The following is an 18657-nucleotide window of genomic DNA, read 5'->3' as shown; positions in this document are numbered from 1 at the left end:
TTTTTTTATTTCTGTGGGAGCCGTGAAACGCACTACATTCTCTGCAAATAGATCAATAAAAAAGTAGATTTGTGCAAAAAAAAAAAAAAAAAACATAATCAGATTTCCAGCCGGAAATCTGCAAGAAAACATTATCCCAAGAGGTGACGTACGTACAAAAATACGGATATTTAAGAAAATAAATGAAAAACACAAAACACCTGATGTGGAATAAATATTGACTCAACAGGACTTACCACTAAGGCATTGTTTAGAAGGTGAGTGGGGTAATACTTTAGTGTTGAGAGGGTGTTAAGAGGCGAGGAGAGCAGGGGTCAGCGTCCAGGCAGGCAGAGAGGTGGGGGGGTGGGGGCAGAGGGAAGGAATAAGTTAAAATGTCGCAGCAGTGAAAACAGACTCAGATGACAACATCAGCGTAGAGCACATGAAGGAATGCGGCGACACAAAAACACAGCGACGGGTATGAAGGGTTCAGGGCGTCGACAGGAAGAAAAAAAAATATGGATCATTTATGCAAAAACAAAACAGCAAAATGGCTCCAATGAGATGGAAATAAATCCTAAAACGTTAAGGCTGTCTGCTTAAACTCTGCAGCACGCTTTAAAGAAACGCTCTGCTGTGGTTATTTATTTAGAAAATCAATAACTGCTGCTGACTTGGCTGGATGGCTGAGGGAAATAAACTTTTCTCATTTGTTTTCTTTTTAACTTTGCTTTAAACAAAAAGAAACTGTGTAAAAAAAAAAACATAATTCCCTTTTTAAAGAAGACTATTTAAAATTAAAATGATCAGAAATTGAGGTTTTTCTCAAAATAGACACATAGGTTGCAGAAGATAAAAACCATCATATTCATAAGGGCTTATTTACAATAAAAGATTTTCAGTTGACTTTTATTTCACAACTTTGCTCAGTTTTCTTTCACCTTAAAAAAAATCAAGCAAATCAGAAAAGACCACTAAAGAAACTGATGTCTCTCTGCTATTTCATCCCACATAAACCTTCGTTTTGAAACCCTGATCTTTAAAATAACTGAACCTTAAAGCCAGTTAAAGTGTTTCTAAGAGAGTAAAACTATTCAAACATCATTTAATAATAAAAATTATCATTTTTAGTCTTCGTATGTTGCAGGAATGACATTTATTCCTGCCAGAGTCGCTTCTGTCTCCTTCCAATGTGTGTTTCTATGCGATTTGCCAGTAATGCAGCTACTTTCATGTCATATGTCGACTCTAAAATCTTTTCCGAACTGGCGAGGCGTTTTTTAAACCCACTATTTGATTTACTAATGATTTATAAAATAGACAATAAGTTGTGTTTTGTCTGCAGGAAGCTGCATAGCATTTCTTTATGACATTTTATTTTGTAAGAGTATACAATACAGTGGTAGTTACAATTTTACTACTGCCACTCATAATATACAAAGTTAACCCTTTAAAGCCCGATCCAAGAATAAAACAAAACAGAAAATTACTTTTTTTTTTTTTTGAATTCCTTATTTGCCCTTTTAACAAAATATGCAAAAAGAAAAAACAGAAATACATTTTTGATATTAATAATTTATTACTATGGGATAAGTCAAGATTATTTTTTGTGTAGTCTTCTACTGGCTGTTATCAGGTATATCTGATTGTGTACAATACGATTATAAGCAAAGTTTTTACCATTAAATTATGCAAAAGGTGTCATTTCAGAAACCGTATGTATCAAATATGATACATTTGGCATGACAGGGTTAAGTAAATTACATCTAACAACTTTGAACAAACAGGGAAAGATAGGTCTACATGAAAAAGCAAAAATAAACTCTATACCAGGCAGTTTTAAAATAAAGTATGAGAGATACATTAATATATTAATCCTTAGACGCTACAGAACATAAATTAAAAAACAGGCATTGCATGTTATTCATTCCATACTTCTGTCTGTTCAAGAGCAGCGAATTTAACCCACTTGGCCCACCTCTTAGTGAATATTGAAGCCGGAGGGAGAAGGTGATCCTTTCCATGAGGTAAATATCATTTACAATACTTCACTCCTGTACTATGGGGGGTCGGGGACAGATCCACATCTTATGAGTGCTTTTTTTACCAGCAGTTATCAGAATATCAAATAAATATTCATCAGCTTTTCTTACCTGAAAATCAAAATTTCCTAAAAATAATGATCGGGAGATTAATTTTAAACACAGCGTTTAGTACCTCAAAAAGAGTGTAACCACTGGGCATTCCCAAGATATCCCAATGATCGTCTTTTTCCTGATTAAGAGGTGACCTATAATATGAAAAATCCAACTTTAAACCACCTTTTCTTACCCATTTGGTGCTAAATTGGTCCTTATATGAGCCTGCTGCCAATTAATTTTAATCAAGGGATATTTATGGTGCTTAAAAAGGCTTTTTGTTTGGCGTTTCAGGTTTTAAATCACACCATGTCGTCTTGTTTAAAAGGCCGTCTTAAACAAAAGCCATATTTTCAAGTAAACAACGTCAGAGCAAAAATCATCATAAAACAATGTGAAGGGTCCTTGGAAGCTTCTGTTTTCCTGCTATCTGAGCGTCGCCCCCTTAAAGTCAGCACATTATGCAGCCTTTTAACAGCTTCTTTTATAAAGAGAAGGAATTAAAGTGGAAACAAACGGAGAAGAGGACGAACATTACGATCGCAGCGCTGCAAATGTTCCTGAAATGAAAACCAGACGGGAAGAGGAGCCGAGGAGCAGCATCCTCTCAGCCGAGTCATGGCAGCCACGGTGACGGGAGGAAAACTCCTTTTTTTTTTTTTTTTTTTTGTAAATGGGGCCAACGTAAAAGGCAGGGATGAATTACGGCATCACACGGAGGGCCCTGGCAGTCCGCTGTCAGGCGGGGCCAACTGGGGATAAACAAGTCTGCTTTATTGGAAGAAGACCTGCAGCAGCTGCAGAACACGAGAAGGCCACAGCAACGACAAGCGTATCTTTCACATGTTAAAGGCGAAGGTTTTCAATCTACACGGACAAAACAAAGAGACAGAAACAATAAAATAATCTCCATACGCTTTGTTTGGATAGATTTAATCCTTTTCTCATGAGCAACATCCTGTGAAAAATAAGTCATTTTCTCACTTATTTAAAATAAGTTGTGATTAAAGTATTAAACAGTCTTTAATTTGGACATTAAACCGTTTCCCTGACAACCTGAGCTAAGATTTACCCTTAATTAGCAACAATCGCCTCGAGGTTAAAGGTCAGGATGTTAGCAAATTTCACTTAAACATGAACGCTGCTGTTACGCTAATTAAAGATGGACATAAAATGAAAAGCTGATCCAACTCTGGAACATTCCTCACCTTCGTGTCTCCGCTTTTACTGCAGTTTATATTTATATTCAACATACATCCCTCATATAACTCACCAGACTAAACCAGATTAAAGCTGCTCACTGTGACAATCGCTAAAAGGTTCATTAACTCACTTCTTCGGTTACATTTCAGTGAAAATGTTAGACCCGATAGGCACCAAACCACAAGAAAAAAAACGGGTAATAAGTGATATCCTCCAAAGTTGTAGTGTTTGAAAAAAATCCGGGGGGAAAATGAGATTTTTACACGAGATTAAGACACAAAATAGCTCTTCAGTACCTCTGTCTCCGACTAATTAAAAAAAATGAAACTTCAAGGATAAATCCGACACTTTGATTCAAGTATAAAAGCAGATACAAAAGAAAGGAGATGAAAGTATTTTAAAAAGAAAGAAAAGATACGGAAAAATCCTTAATCCTTAACTTGACGTTTGGTTCTAATCCAAACAATATTACTTAGTAGGGCTGCATGATATGGCCCAAAATCTATCAATTTATTTTTTTTTTCTATTCCAAGCTTTAGAATATAAAACTGACACATATATTACTTTAAAAAAACAGCTTTTATTTGACCTTGATTTAAAGGTCAACAAAATCCAAGCTTGTAAAACAACGCTGTTTCCCAACAAACAATGAAAATAAAACACTAAATGTCATCACACAGCTAGTTTATCAGTTAGATGAACTGATGTCACTCTGAGCTATGGAAAAAAAAGTGCACTGACTTAAAAAAAAATAAAACAAATCTAAATTTCCCCCCCAAAATGTGTTGATTAATGGGTTATATGGATTAATTGACCCAGCATAATTACTGAGGAATAAACAGAGAATTGTTTGAAACATGGAGGAAATTAAAGGAAACATTAGATAAAGATGCTGAAATATTAGTCACATTTATTTAGCATTAAAAAAACAATTTAAACTTGTGTAATAAAATAGAAAAAAAAAAAAAAAAATATATATATATATATATATATATATATATATATATATATATATATATATATATATATATATATATATATATATATATATATATATATATATATATATATAAAACAGCTGGCTTTCAGTCAGTGCGTGATATGACGTCAGCATACAGTATTATAGTTATGGTCTATCTGCGAGCGTGCATGTGTTGCATTCAAGTGCAACAAAAACTGCACTGAGAAAAAAAAAGCTGCCGTTGCCGCTGCCTTGAAAGCTGCCGTTTATGACACAAACACACAATATTAAGAATTTACATTTATTTTACTGTACTCATGCAAACCCTCACATTTACCCTGCATATTCCTAACCCTGAGCTCATGCTGCTGTTTTCACCCCATACCTCTAAAATGACCCCCCAGAATGAAAAATGGGGGGCCACCACATAGGGGCCCGCATTTGGTCCCCATAAGGCCTGTTGGTCCTCAGAAGGTAAATATATCCAAAATGGTGGTGCAACATAAACAAACACACACACTAGTTTCAAGAAGAAAGTGGCCCGGTGCGTTGCGGTGCGTTGCGGTGCGGTGGGCCGGACCGTGCGGTGTGCGCCCCGCGCTCACACTCCTCTCACCGGCCAAAAAAAATTAAAGAACCGCTTCCAAGCCTGGACCTTTTTTTTTTATCCAAACAGATATTTTCTCCTCGTTTCCTTCCTCATCCCTTCTATTATTAAAAGCGTTTAGATTTATTTGTTTTAAAATAGAAATGACCATATGGAAGAAGCGCCATTTTTTCTGCGGTGCGCAAAGAAAGTTTCCTGCGTAAAGAAACGGCGAAGAGAACCGAGGCGAAGTTTGAGAGTGAGTCAGACAACAGAAACAAGCTGTGACAAAAACCAGCAGACTGGTGGAAAATAAAGGCAGAGGCAGCGCAGATAAACACAGAGAGGAGTTCAGTCTCCAAACAGTGAAATAAGAGAAGCCGGGTTACCTGTGTCAAGCAGTAAGGAGAATACATGGCTGGATTTAGCGCAGCGGCTGCAGAGCTTATTTAGGTTGGGTGGAAGCTCGGCATATAGAGCTGCATGGCAGTCGCTCTCCGTCCTGTTTCTCTCACTCCATGCTGCTGCTGCTGCAGCGTACAGTAACCCCGCCTAGAAAGTGAAAGCTTGCACAAACTTTTCAGGGAAAAAACTTTGTCTCCCTCCCCTCTGCTGCTCCTCTGCTCTCCCTTATTGCAAGACTTTAACTGCTCGCCTTTCAATTCCTTACTAAAGATGAGCCCGTTTGTTTTTTTTTGTTTTTTTTTTGTTCTTTTTTGTTTTGTTTTTCATTGTTGCAGGAAATGGGGTAAAATCCAGCTTTATTATATATGTGCATTAATATAACTCATTTTTATTGTTATTAATCTGCGGTGAAGCCTTGCCCCCCATACCCCCTCCTCCTGCAGGGTCTCTAATGGTGATCACAGAGTGGCTCTGTTCATCTTTAGTTACATTAGGAGGTGGGAGCAGAGCCGACTCCAGGTTTTAATGGGCCCCAGGCTATGGTGGCCAGATTTGGGTTTCTGAAAAGGAGGACAGTGCTTCCCCCCACCTGCCCGATAAGGCAGCACGGGGCCGCCGCTACCATCACTGGGTTGGGTTCGGTCGCTCTTTCCCCCGCTGGCTTCCTACCCCTGTCCGCCGCAGTTCCCGGACCAGCCCCAGAGCTGACGGCTCGGCTCTGCTGCACTGTAGTCGACTCTAAAGGGCAGATTAGACATCTGCAACCACACGCATCAAATGTTGCATGGGTCCGGTCGTGAACCAGTTTTGCTGGCATGCTTCTGGACCATCGGTCTGGAATTTCTAGGGACACACAGCAGTTTCCCGCCAAAGTGCAAGGGGGAGCCTATTTGAGACATGCGAGAACTTTGGCGGCTGATTACGAGACCTTCAGCGGCACCGGCGGGAGTCTTTATCTTCCAAGACAACAATGGCGCTTCTGCAAGATATCACGGTCACGGAGATGGATCTAGAGTTGCTAGACATCGGAGAGGAACAGGTTCTGTTAATGGAGCAAACCTCCTCGATTTACCTTTCGTCGTAGTTTTCCATTGTAGTTGTTCCTCGGTTTTTAAAAATGGCGCGCCCCGGCAGCGAATCGAGAAGGACGACCACACAGACAGCCGGAAAGACATACCAAGGACCAATTACAGCTGCTTTCTATCTGCGAACTTCCTCTTGAGGTCTGCGCGAGTTTGCAACCGTCCGACGCATAGTCAGGATTTTTCTGAGGTGCGCGACAGATTTGACGGTTGCTGAGGCTATGCCTCAGAAGCATAAATTGGCCTTAAATCCCGGATTATTTTGAAATTCACATTTTTTTAGGTATGAAAATTAGGACGTGCGGGAAAAAAAGGACATCTGGTCACTTTACCCCCCTTAAAGTTAAAGGAGTAGAGCTTTTTTCTTTTAATATGAGGGCTTACTTACTTACTTATTTTATCTCATCTGACTTTACAGTAAGATGCATAACAACTTTAGGGATTTATGAGTTAACCTGTAAACACCTTATTACTCATTGATAAGTGTGCATTGATTATTGTACAGATGGTCTGGTCAGGATGTTTGTAGGACTCCCCCTAGTGGTCTGGTGTACTACTGTTTTATTTGCTTGCTGAACCCTGATTGACCCGGGTCTGGAAGCTCGGAAACCAGCAAAGCATCTCCAAGCCATTCAGTGAAGAAGAAAACTGCTATGAACTAGAAGCTGCTATTGGACTGACCCAGAGATATTTAACATAGAGGTCATGAAATCTGAAAAAAATAAAATCTGAATATCTTCCATTGTGGAGCAAAATAATAAAACAGACATCGGTGCAAATTGTACTATTTCTTAATAAGCGTATATTTTGTGAAATATTATCATAAGTTATGAAGATAAATTATCTAGAAAAGTCTTAAATCTCAGTTAAATAGTTTGTGACCATCTACTGTAAAGCTCTGTTTTGCAGTCTGCTACCATTTATATCTGAAATCTTTAAATGTCAGGAAAAGGACAGATCCTGCCAACGCCTGCATCACTTTACGGCCCATAACGACCAAATCTGCAAAAGGAGAAGTAGGAAAATTAAGAGATTTTCTATTCTATTCTGACTTTTTTTTTTTTTTTTTGTAAAAACAATGAAAAACTGCATATAAACATTTTTATATAAACCGTGTGTGGTAATAATTATTGGAGTTTTTAATCCTTTCTAGGGCTTTTAAATAAAGTAAATAAAGGCCTAATAGATTCTTTAATCTCTTTTAAAATCCAGTCATGGTTGAAACTAAATGCAGGGAGATGTAAAGGTTTATGTTTGCTTACTTCTAGAATTTCTAGCAGATTAGTTGAGTACATTTAAAAGATGTCGCACTCCCTGCTGATTTTGAAATGACCAAACTAGAGATGCACCGATCGACCACATCGAGAGCGGGTTTTCTCCTGATCTGCTCTAGTCAAAGGGAAATGAGGGGAAATATATTTATATTTTATTACACAGAACTATGGAAAAAACCCTTTTAGTGCACTCGGTTTAATTTGCATAAACCAAATAAAGGTTTTGGGAATAAACTTTGATGCTTGATTCGGGGATAATCATGTAATTCCTTCATTTTTAAGTCTGCTTTCCTCTAAGAACCCTTTAGCACACTTTGTTTTCACTTTTCTATCTTGTGCAACAGTGGAAATTGGAATCGGTGGCTCAAAACTGAAAGAAAACTGAAAGAAAAGCCCAATTGGTGCATCTCTGTTTACAACCAGTCCTGTTCAACACAAAGCATTCTGGGGCCCTTTTCTCACCTAGGGCACCGCATCACTCAGCTTCAGGTTGGTAGTAAACTGCATAGGAGACTGATGTGACCCTCCTGCAAGTGTTGAAGCTTCTAATACTTAGAGGTAATGACTTTATTAATGCTTGTTGTGGGTTCTGCCAGTATAGAGTCTTCAGCTGCTAAACATTTAGCTTCAGATTCAAGGACTCCTCTCAAGCCCCAAGTTTGCATTGGATTAGGCTCTTGCATTAACTTGCAGGCAACTGAATCAATGCATCTTCTCATCGCCGCTGTAAGGTTGGGTCTGTTTGTTTGCTGAACCCTGTTTGACCCAGTATGGAAGCTCGGAAACCAGCAAGGCATCTCCAAGCCATTCAGTGTAGAAGAGAACTAGCTGAGTGCTATAAGCTAGGAGCTGCTAGGGGACTGACCCAGAGATATTTAACATAGAGGTTATGAAATCTGAAAAAGAAAATGTGAATATGTTCCATTGTGGTGCATCTGGGTATGACGGTAAGAGCAGAAAATAATAAAACAGAAACGGAGCTGAAATTTTTGGGTCTGACATCGGAGTCCCGCAGATTTATGAGGCCCTACTGCTTTTGCATTTCAACCGCAAGCCTCTGCAGGCGAGACAAAGAGATCTGGGCTCTGTGTGGCCAATTACTGCACAAGGACAGAGATGCGAGCCAGAAACAGTCGCCGGGCGGGAACGGAGGCAGGAGCGAAAGTACAACCACCGCAAAAATAAGCCCTAACCTTCTGATTCTCACCGCTAATATTACAACGCCGCCATTCCTCTCTGCACACTTTATACATCAGCATATGAAAATCATACTTTTTTGCCGCCCTTAATCCAGTTGCTCTAACTTTTAGAACCAGCAACCCTTTTTTCAAAGAATTTTCTTTGTTTTTTTCACGTTGATCTTCCCAGCTGTCATCCTGAGCGCACAGAGTGCAAAAGGTTAAGGCGAACCCCTCACAGCTCTGCTCTTCTTTATGGAGTCGACTTGCATGCAACACACACACGCAATAACACCCCTCTGCTGCGGCTCCTTAAATGAGCCACACATTTAGTGGTCTGTGTGAGTAAATCTCTCATTAAGTAACACATGGTAGAGCCATATGCTTTGGTTGGTGGGTCTGCTGCGGCTCTGCTTTTTCACACGCTTGGAATATACATATTTACCACTGCTCCAGAGCAGCCAGCTCAGTAACAGCTTCACCCTGTAAGGGTGCGTCACATCATGAAGCTTTTTTATGAAGAAATGATTAGAGCCACGTCCTCTTCTGCCTTCCAGAAGAAATACATTCAAGGTCCTTTGTGTTTTTCACATGTTGATACAAACTGCAGAGTCTTTTTCAGAGTCAAACACAAAGAGGCAAGGGAAAAGGATGTGTGCTTTAACTGTTAGATTACAAAAAACGAGAAAAATGTGGCAGACTTTTGTTCACACGTTCTGATCCTAATTATTTCCTTTTAACAATAACTCTGAGTGTACCTGTGTGTTATTTAATATCTGTAGAGATCTAGCTAACTCTGCCCATGAAGAAGCATGAAAGTGGCAGCATGATGCTGTGCAATCCATGCATGCACTGGCCAATTCATCAGTGCAAACGATTCCAAAATAGGCGGAAGGGAGCCAAATGCCGATTGTTAGCGGGTTGATCCATGTTTGAAAAACGTGAGAAAGTGGTTTAATTGACAAATGATTTTGAATCCTTGTGGTTTGTTCTTGTAACTAGTTATCTGCACTCATACATTTTGGATATTCTAGTGATACATTTGGTCATACAATCTGGTCAATGAACAAAAAGAATGAGGTCCTAGATACAAGTGGCTGCAATGAGTTTTTTCCACAGAATCCCTCCCAAGGACCATGTGAGAAGTTTGATCATCCAAGAAAGGACTGGAATAGAGCCGCTCCCCCTCCACTTCGAGAAAGTCAGATGAGGTGGAGGGACTATGAGCACCACTGGTGGGACTATAAGCCCATCTGGGGGGACTATGAGCCCCACTAGAGGGACTATGAGGCCCACCAGAAGGACTATGAGCCCCACTAGAGGGACTATGAGGCCCACCAGAGGGACTATGAGCCCCACTAGAGGGACTATGCATGCCACCAGAGGGACTATGAGCACCACTGGAGGGACTATGAGCGCCACTGGAGGGACTATGAGCGCCACTGGAGGGACTATGAGCGCCACTGGAGGGACTATGAGCACCACTGGAGGGACTATGAGCGCCACTGGAGGGACTATGAGGCCCACTAGAGGGACTATGAGCACCACTGGAGGGACTATGAGCCCCACTAGAGGGACTATGAGGCCCACCAGAGGGACTATGAGCCCCACTAGAGGGACTATGCATGCCACCAGAGGGACTATGAGCACCACTGGAGGGACTATGAGCGCCACTGGAGGGACTATGAGCACCACTGGAGGGACTATGAGCACCACTGGAGGGACTATAAGCTCATCTGGAGGGACTGTGAGCACCACTGGAAGGAATATGAGCCCCACTAGAGGGACTATGAGGCCCACAGGAGGGACTATGAGCCCCACTGGAGGGACTATGAGCATCAATGGAGGGACAAGATGCCCCACTGGAAGGTCTATGAGCGCCACTGGAGGGACTATGAGCGCATCTGGGGGGACTATGAGCCCCACTAGAGGGACTATGCATGCCACCAGAGGGACTATGAGCCCCACAGGAGGGACTATGAGGCCCACCAGAGGGACTATGAGCCCCACTAGAGGGACTATGAGGCCCACCAGAGGGACTATGAGCCCCACTAGAGGGACTATGCATGCCACCAGAGGGACTATGAGCGCCACTGGAGGGACTATGAGCCCCACTGGAGGGACTATGAGCGCCACTGGAGGGACTATGAGGCCCACCAGAGGGACTATGAGCCCCACTAGAGGGACTATGAGGCCCACTAGAGGGACTATGCATGCCACCAGAGGGACTATGAGCGCCACCAGAGGGACTATGAGCCCCACAGGAGGGACTATGAGCACCACTAGAGGGACTATGAGGCCCACCAGAGGGACTATGAGCCCCACTAGAGGGACTATGAGGCCCACCAGAGGGACTATGAGCCCCACTAGAGGGACTATGCATGCCACCAGAGGGACTATGAGCGCCACCAGAGGGACTATGAGCCCCACAGGAGGGACTATGAGCACCACTAGAGGGACTATGAGGCCCACCAGAGGGACTATGAGCCCCACTAGAGGGACTATGAGGCCCACCAGAGGGACTATGAGCCCCACTAGAGGGACTATGCATGCCACCAGAGGGACTATGAGCCCCACTGGAGGGACTATGAGCCCCACTGGAGGGACTATGAGCACCACTAGAGGGACTATGAGGCCCACCAGAGGGACTATGAGCCCCACTAGAGGGACTATGAGGCCCACCAGAGGGACTATGAGCCCCACTAGAGGGACTATGAGGCCCACCAGAGGGACTATGAGCCCCACTAGAGGGACTATGCATGCCACCAGAGGGACTATGAGCGCCACTGGAGGGACTATGAGCCCCACTGGAGGGACTATGAGCGCCACTGGAGGGACTATGAGGCCCACCAGAGGGACTATGAGCCCCACTAGAGGGACTATGAGCCCCACAGGAGGGACTATGAGCCCCACTAGAGGGACTATGAGCACCACTGGAGGGACTATGAGCACCACTGGAGGGACTATGAGCACCACTGGAGGGACTATGAGCACCACTGGAGGGACTATGAGCACCACTGGAGGGACTATGAGCCCCACAGGAGGGACTATGAGCACCACTGGAGGGACTATGAGCGCCACTGGAGGGACTATGAGGCCCACCAGAGGGACTATGAGCCCCACTAGAGGGACTATGAGCACCACTGGAGGGACTATGAGCACCACTGGAGGGACTATGCATGCCACCAGAGGGACTATGAGCCCCACAGGAGGGACTATGAGCCCCACTAGAGGGACTATGAGCACCACTGGAGGGACTATGAGCCCCACAGGAGGGACTATGAGCACCACTGGAGGGACTATGAGCACCACTGGAGGGACTATGAGCACCACTGGAGGGACTATGAGCCCCACAGGAGGGACTATGAGCACCACTGGAGGGACTATGAGCGCCACTGGAGGGACTATGAGGCCCACCAGAGGGACTATGAGCCCCACTAGAGGGACTATGAGCACCACTGGAGGGACTATGAGCACCACTGGAGGGACTATGCATGCCACCAGAGGGACTATGAGCCCCACAGGAGGGACTATGAGCACCACTAGAGGGACTATGAGGCCCACCAGAGGGACTATGAGCCCCACTAGAGGGACTATGAGGCCCACCAGAGGGACTATGAGCCCCACTAGAGGGACTATGAGCCCCACAGGAGGGACTATGAGCACCACTAGAGGGACTATGAGGCCCACCAGAGGGACTATGAGCCCCACTAGAGGGACTATGCATGCCACCAGAGGGACTATGAGCCCCACTGGAGGGACTATGAGCACCACTAGAGGGACTATGAGGCCCACCAGAGGGACTATGAGCCCCACTAGAGGGACTATGAGGCCCACCAGAGGGACTATGAGCCCCACTAGAGGGACTATGAGGCCCACCAGAGGGACTATGAGCCCCACTAGAGGGACTATGCATGCCACCAGAGGGACTATGAGCGCCACTGGAGGGACTATGAGCCCCACTAGAGGGACTATGAGGCCCACCAGAGGGACTATGAGCCCCACTAGAGGGACTATGAGGCCCACCAGAGGGACTATGAGCCCCACTAGAGGGACTATGAGGCCCACCAGAGGGACTATGAGCCCCACTAGAGGGACTATGAGGCCCACCAGAGGGACTATGAGCCCCACTAGAGGGACTATGCATGCCACCAGAGGGACTATGAGCGCCACTGGAGGGACTATGAGCGCCACTGGAGGGACTATGAGGCCCACCAGAGGGACTATGAGCCCCACTAGAGGGACTATGAGCCCCACAGGAGGGACTATGAGCACCACTGGAGGGACTATGAGCACCACTGGAGGGACTATGAGCGCCACTGGAGGGAATATGAGCCCCACTAGAGGGACTATGCATGCCACCAGAGGGACTATGAGCACCACTGGAGGGACTATGAGCCCCACAGGAGGGACTATGAGCACCACTGGAGGGACTATGAGCGCCACTGGAGGGACTATGAGGCCCACCAGAGGGACTATGAGCCCCACTAGAGGGACTATGAGCACCACTGGAGGGACTATGAGCACCACTGGAGGGACTATGCATGCCACCAGAGGGACTATGAGCACCACTGGAGGGAATATGAGCCCCACTAGAGGGACTATGCATGCCAACATAGGGACTATGCGCACCACCAGAGGGACTATGAGCCCCACAGGAGGGACTATGAGCTCCACTTGGGGGACTATGAGCCCATCTGGAGGGACTATAAGCTCATCTGGAGGGACTGTGAGCACCACTGGATCGAATATGAGCACCACTGGAGGGACTACGAGCGCCACTGGAGGGACTATGAGGCCCACCAGAGGACTATGAGCCCCACTATAGGGACTATGAGGCCCACCAGAGGGACTATGAGCACCACTGGAGGGACTATGAGCGCCACTGGAGGGACTATGAGCGCCACTGGAGGGACTATGAGCACCACTGGAGGGACTATGAGGCCCACCAGAGGGACTATGAGCCCCACTAGAGGGACTATGCATGCCACCAGAGGGACTATGAGCCCCACAGGAGGGACTATGAGGCCCACCAGAGGGACTATGAGCCCCACTAGAGGGACTATGAGGCCCACCAGAGGGACTATGAGCCCCACTAGAGGGACTATGCATGCCACCAGAGGGACTATGAGCCCCACAGGAGGGACTATGAGCTCCACTAGAGGGACTATGAGCCCCACAGGAGGGACTATGAGCCCCACTAGAGGGACTATGAGCTCCACTAGAGGGACTATGAGCCCCACAGGAGGGACTATGAGCCCCACTAGAGGGACTATGCATGCCACCAGAGGGACTATGAGCCCCACAGGAGGGACTATGAGCTCCACTAGAGGGACTATGAGCCCCACAGGAGGGACTATGCATGCCACCAGAGGGACTATGAGCTCCACTAGAGGGACTATGAGCCCCACAGGAGGGACTATGCATGCCACCAGAGGGACTATGAGCCCCACAGGAGGGACTATGAGCTCCACCAGAGGGACTATGAGCCCCACAGGAGGGACTATGAGCTCCACCAGAGGGACTATGAGCCCCACAGGAGGGACTATGAGCTCCACTAGAGGGACTATGAGCTCCACTAGAGGGACTATGAGCCCCACAGGAGGGACTATGAGCTCCACCAGAGGGACTATGAGCCCCACAGGAGGGACTATGAGCTCCACTAGAGGGACTATGAGCTCCACTAGAGGGACTATGAGCACCACAGGAGAGACTTTGAGCTCCACTAGAGGGACTATGAGCCCCACAGGAGAGACTTTGAGCTCCACTAGAGGGACTATGAGCACCACAGGAGAGACTTTGAGCTCCACTAGAGGGACTATGAGCACCACAGGAGAGACTTTGAGCTCCACTAGAGGGACTATGAGCCCCACAGGAGGGACTATGAGCTCCACTAGAGGGACTATGAGCCCCACAGGAGGGACTATGCATGCCACCAGAGGGACTATGAGCTCCACTAGAGGGACTATGAGCCCCACAGGAGGGACTATGCATGCCACCAGAGGGACTATGAGCCCCACAGGAGGGACTATGAGCTCCACCAGAGGGACTATGAGCCCCACAGGAGGGACTATGAGCTCCACTAGAGGGACTATGAGCTCCACTAGAGGGACTATGAGCACCACAGGAGAGACTTTGAGCGCCACTGGAGGGACTATAGCCCTTTTTACACTACCCTCGGAAAACTGAACCGTGCCGGGCTCGGATCAGTTAACCCTGCCAAGCACGGTTCCTGGCGACCATTTACACACCACCCCTAGTGACATTCTATGGTACTACTGCTCTCTAGAGGTAAACAAGCAAATCAACATGGTGGCACCCATAACATTCCGTAAGTTATGTTTTGTTATCATTGTGATATTTCATTGTTTACGGAAAGTCAGGCGGAAAAAAAGGTAGCCTTTGGTGAATTTACTTGCTTTTGGGAAGTGGATACCACAAACGATAGTCTAATCAGGGCTTACAGACGCAGGAAACAACGGCAGACATTTGGGTTCATAACACTGCTAAGCACAATCATCAGAGAAGGTAGTACTTTTATGAATGTCTGAAGTTTCATGATTACGGAGGCTGACTGTAAGGAGATGACGCGGCCTGCTCATGCCCTCTTTGTTATCTGAGAACCGAGCCTGAAATGAACCGCGCTGAGCCCTGCTGATGAACTAGTACCAGTTTAGCGCGGTTTAGTTTTGTCTGGCACGGTCTGGTTCAGGTGAGCATGCCGTTTACGCTCAACAGTTATCTCAGTTACTGTGCTCTGACCGATCTCGGCACGGTTTCAAAAGTGTAGTTTAAATCGGGCTTATGAGCACCACTGGAGGGACTATGAGCTCCTCGGGAGTCTCCAAGAGGAACTGGAGGAGGTCTCTGGTGAGAGGGAAGTCTGGGAGTCTCTGCTGACACTGCTGCCCCTGCGACAGGTCGTTGTAAATTTGTGATTCATACTCGTGAGTTTGGGATTTTTAGTTGTACATTTTTGATTTGTACTCATAGATTTATAGTTTATCTAAGTAAGTTTGTTTATTATACTCGCTGATTTGTGAATTTGTGATTTGTTCATATTTTTAGTGAACAATAAACTGAATGGATCAGTTTGAAGTAATGAGCGTGAACGAGAGAGACGTTCACCCTGAGAATATTGAGTGTCTCACAAACACACACGGCTCACATTCATGTTAAATCGATACCAACACTTTCATTGGATATCGTCAAGTTTTACGGCACTTATTACGGTAAACAGCATGACAGACCTGCAGGTCTACTGCTAGTACTAGTCTGCACAATTCAGATTTAGATTTATCTGCTGGTATTTCTGATGCCAGTTCTGCAGAGCGCTTGGCAGAGTTTTATATACTAATAAAGGAAGACTCAGACAAAAAAAAAGTCACGTTTCGTGCACACTCTGGGGATTAACAAGTCCATAGGCCAGCCAGATCCACTTCAAATTTAAAGCAAACGTCTAGCAAACTGCTATCTTGAGAAATATCTACTACTGAATGAGGATTGCAAGAAATCATTTTGGATCCAGATGTTTTCAGCAGAACCTGAGTGTTCCTGTATGTTTCTGAAGTTCTGTATAATTCAGCTAAATAAAGGCTACACTGGAAATCCAGTGTAACTTAACTGCATTGACTATTATCCATTTCTTTCTATGTATTATGATCACACATTGAAAGGATGAAATGTGAGGTTCTTGTTATGCAGGATTATGGCTTAAAGGAATAGTACACCCAAAACATGATTAGCCTTCATTTTCTACTCACCCCCATGCTGAACAACACCCTGGAGTACTTTTTTGATATCTCAAATGCATCTGGAGATCTGGGAGGCTTCTTGCTGTCTGCTGACATTCAAATAATGGAGGTCTATGGCGCCCGAGGCAGAAAGGTCCATAAAAGTCCACAAAAAACGTGTCAATATTCCTCCATACTGCTCGTCCAATGTATTCCAAGTGTCCTGAGTGGGTAGCGTCCATAATTTACTCGAAACGAAGTCATTTAGAATGTTTTTAGAGCCTAAACAGTAGTGTATAGGATTTCCTAAAAGCGCGTTTACGAGTCTACGGAAACCGCGGCAGACCAAACCAGACGAAAGTGCGCATTCAGCTCGGCAAAGAACTCATGCTCTTCCTCAACACTGAAGTCCTCAGACATTTTTCTTTCGTTATTTCTTTCTTTGCACAGGTAAACAGCACATTTCTTCTTCTACGCTTGCATTATCGGCAGAGCAGACGCTGAATGCGCACTTTCATCTGGTTTGGTCTGCCGGCTTCCGTAGCGTCGTGAACGAGCAGGCGCGCGCTTTTAGGAAATCCTATACACTACTGTTTATGCTCTAAAAACATTCTAAATGACTTCGTTTCGAGTAAATTCTGGATGCTACCCACTCAGGACACTTGGAATACATTGGACGAGCAGTATGGAGGAATATTGACACGTTTTTTGTGGACTTTTATGGACCTTTCTGCCTCGGGCACCATAGACCTCCATTATTTGAATGTCAGCAGACAGCTAGAAGCCTCCCAGATCTCCAGATGCATTTGAGATATCAAAAAAGTACTCCAGAGTGTTGTTCAGCATGGGGGTGAGTAGAAAATGAAGGCTAATCATGTTTTGGGTGTACTATTCCTTCAATTTACATCTGTGGAAACTGAACTTTAAGCTTGTTCTTTTTAACTATGAACTTGCAAAACATTGGTTATGGAGATCGATGATGTCACGTTAGACTGATGTCAGATCTGTGAAGGGATCAGCCCTAATAAAAACCTGTTTGGGTCGATCTCTAGAAGATGACAGACTCTGAGGGCAACTGGTTGCAGCAGACTAGATTTTGGTGGATCAAAGTAAATGGGCTAAAGCATGAGACACTTTTCAGTTTTTTTACTTTAAAATACAATTTGAACACTGCATTCTTCTCATTAATCCGTCGGTCACATCAAATCCTGATAAAATAGGTCCAAGTGTTGTGATTCCAATGTGTCCACATGTGAAGAAATTCAGTTCATCCTTAAGTATTAAAAGGAAAGCTTTGACGTGCAAAACAGGTTATTCAAGGTAGCCCAGGCAGCTAACCACACATTTGCATAAACTGCTCATTCGCACACGGTACCGCGCTGCTGACGCCACACCTGTGTGTTGGTTTTATAAGGAGATGGGAAAACAGCAGAAAGTGAAGATAAGCAAAAGTGCGGTTGGCTTGTTTGGCTTAGCAGATGTGAGCTCCGGCAGCCCATTGTTTACATACAGTACACATGCAGGGCCTCATTCAAACTGGTGCTTCTCAACTGAAAGGGAATCCCCTGTTAAGAGCTTTTGAATAAAGTTCCACAAACAGCTGGAGCCTTAAGAGTCCCCTGTTTTAACATACAAATTAGAGAAATCTAAAGATTATATATTTCTTTCATTAAATACAAATCAGCGTTTAATATGTTTCACTGCAAATACACTGGAAAAAATAGAAATCCAGATAAGTAATTTTTTTCTTAAAATAAGTGCATTTGTGCTTGGATTGATGAGGTAAAAGACAAATTTTGCCAATAGAACAAGGCAATTTACCCTTAAAATAAGAAAACACAATTGCATTGTTTTATTACAATTGCATATTATCTAATTATCTTATTTTAAGAGTAAAAATACCCATTCCATTGGCAAACTATCTCATTTACCTGCTCAAAGTAAGGGTAAATACACTTAATTTAAGAAATTTCTACTTATTTCTGGAGCATTTTTCCAGTGTATATTTCAAATTTAAGGCTGCACTCTAAGAATAACACCAGAATTTCCCAATAGTGGGACAATAAAGGGATTCCTTTCCTATTCTATCACCCAATCTAGTTGGTTCAACCAATT

At 44.6% G+C, this 18657-nt stretch overlaps 1 protein-coding gene across 6 annotated transcripts in view; it reads right to left on the bottom strand.

Moving 5' to 3' along the window:
* Window positions 1-18657, bottom strand: part of nfixb (nuclear factor I/Xb) — a 284324-nt gene that overhangs the window by 237432 nt on the left and 28235 nt on the right. Inside the window, exons 1-2 of one of the 6 annotated variants that reach the window (XM_038297805.1) lie at window positions 5260-5445; window positions 237-272 (exon numbers count right to left, since the gene is read on the bottom strand). The exons of 3 other annotated variants lie outside the window; for them this stretch is intronic. In XM_038297805.1, coding sequence (XP_038153733.1) covers window positions 237-272; window positions 5260-5286 — 63 coding nt within the window. In that variant the 5' untranslated portion in view covers window positions 5287-5445. Of the gene's footprint in view, window positions 1-236; window positions 273-5259; window positions 5446-18657 lie in introns of those variants that run through there. 2 more of the 6 variants (XM_038297802.1, XM_038297807.1) reach the window with 2 other exon arrangements.

Source organism: Cyprinodon tularosa, unplaced genomic scaffold, assembly GCF_016077235.1.
Source record: "Cyprinodon tularosa strain WSP-4 unplaced genomic scaffold, ASM1607723v1 ctg398, whole genome shotgun sequence".
NCBI lineage: Eukaryota > Metazoa > Chordata > Actinopteri > Cyprinodontiformes > Cyprinodontidae > Cyprinodon > Cyprinodon tularosa.
Note: the sequence above shows the minus strand (reverse complement) of the source record. Positions and strands in the feature narration are given on the sequence as shown.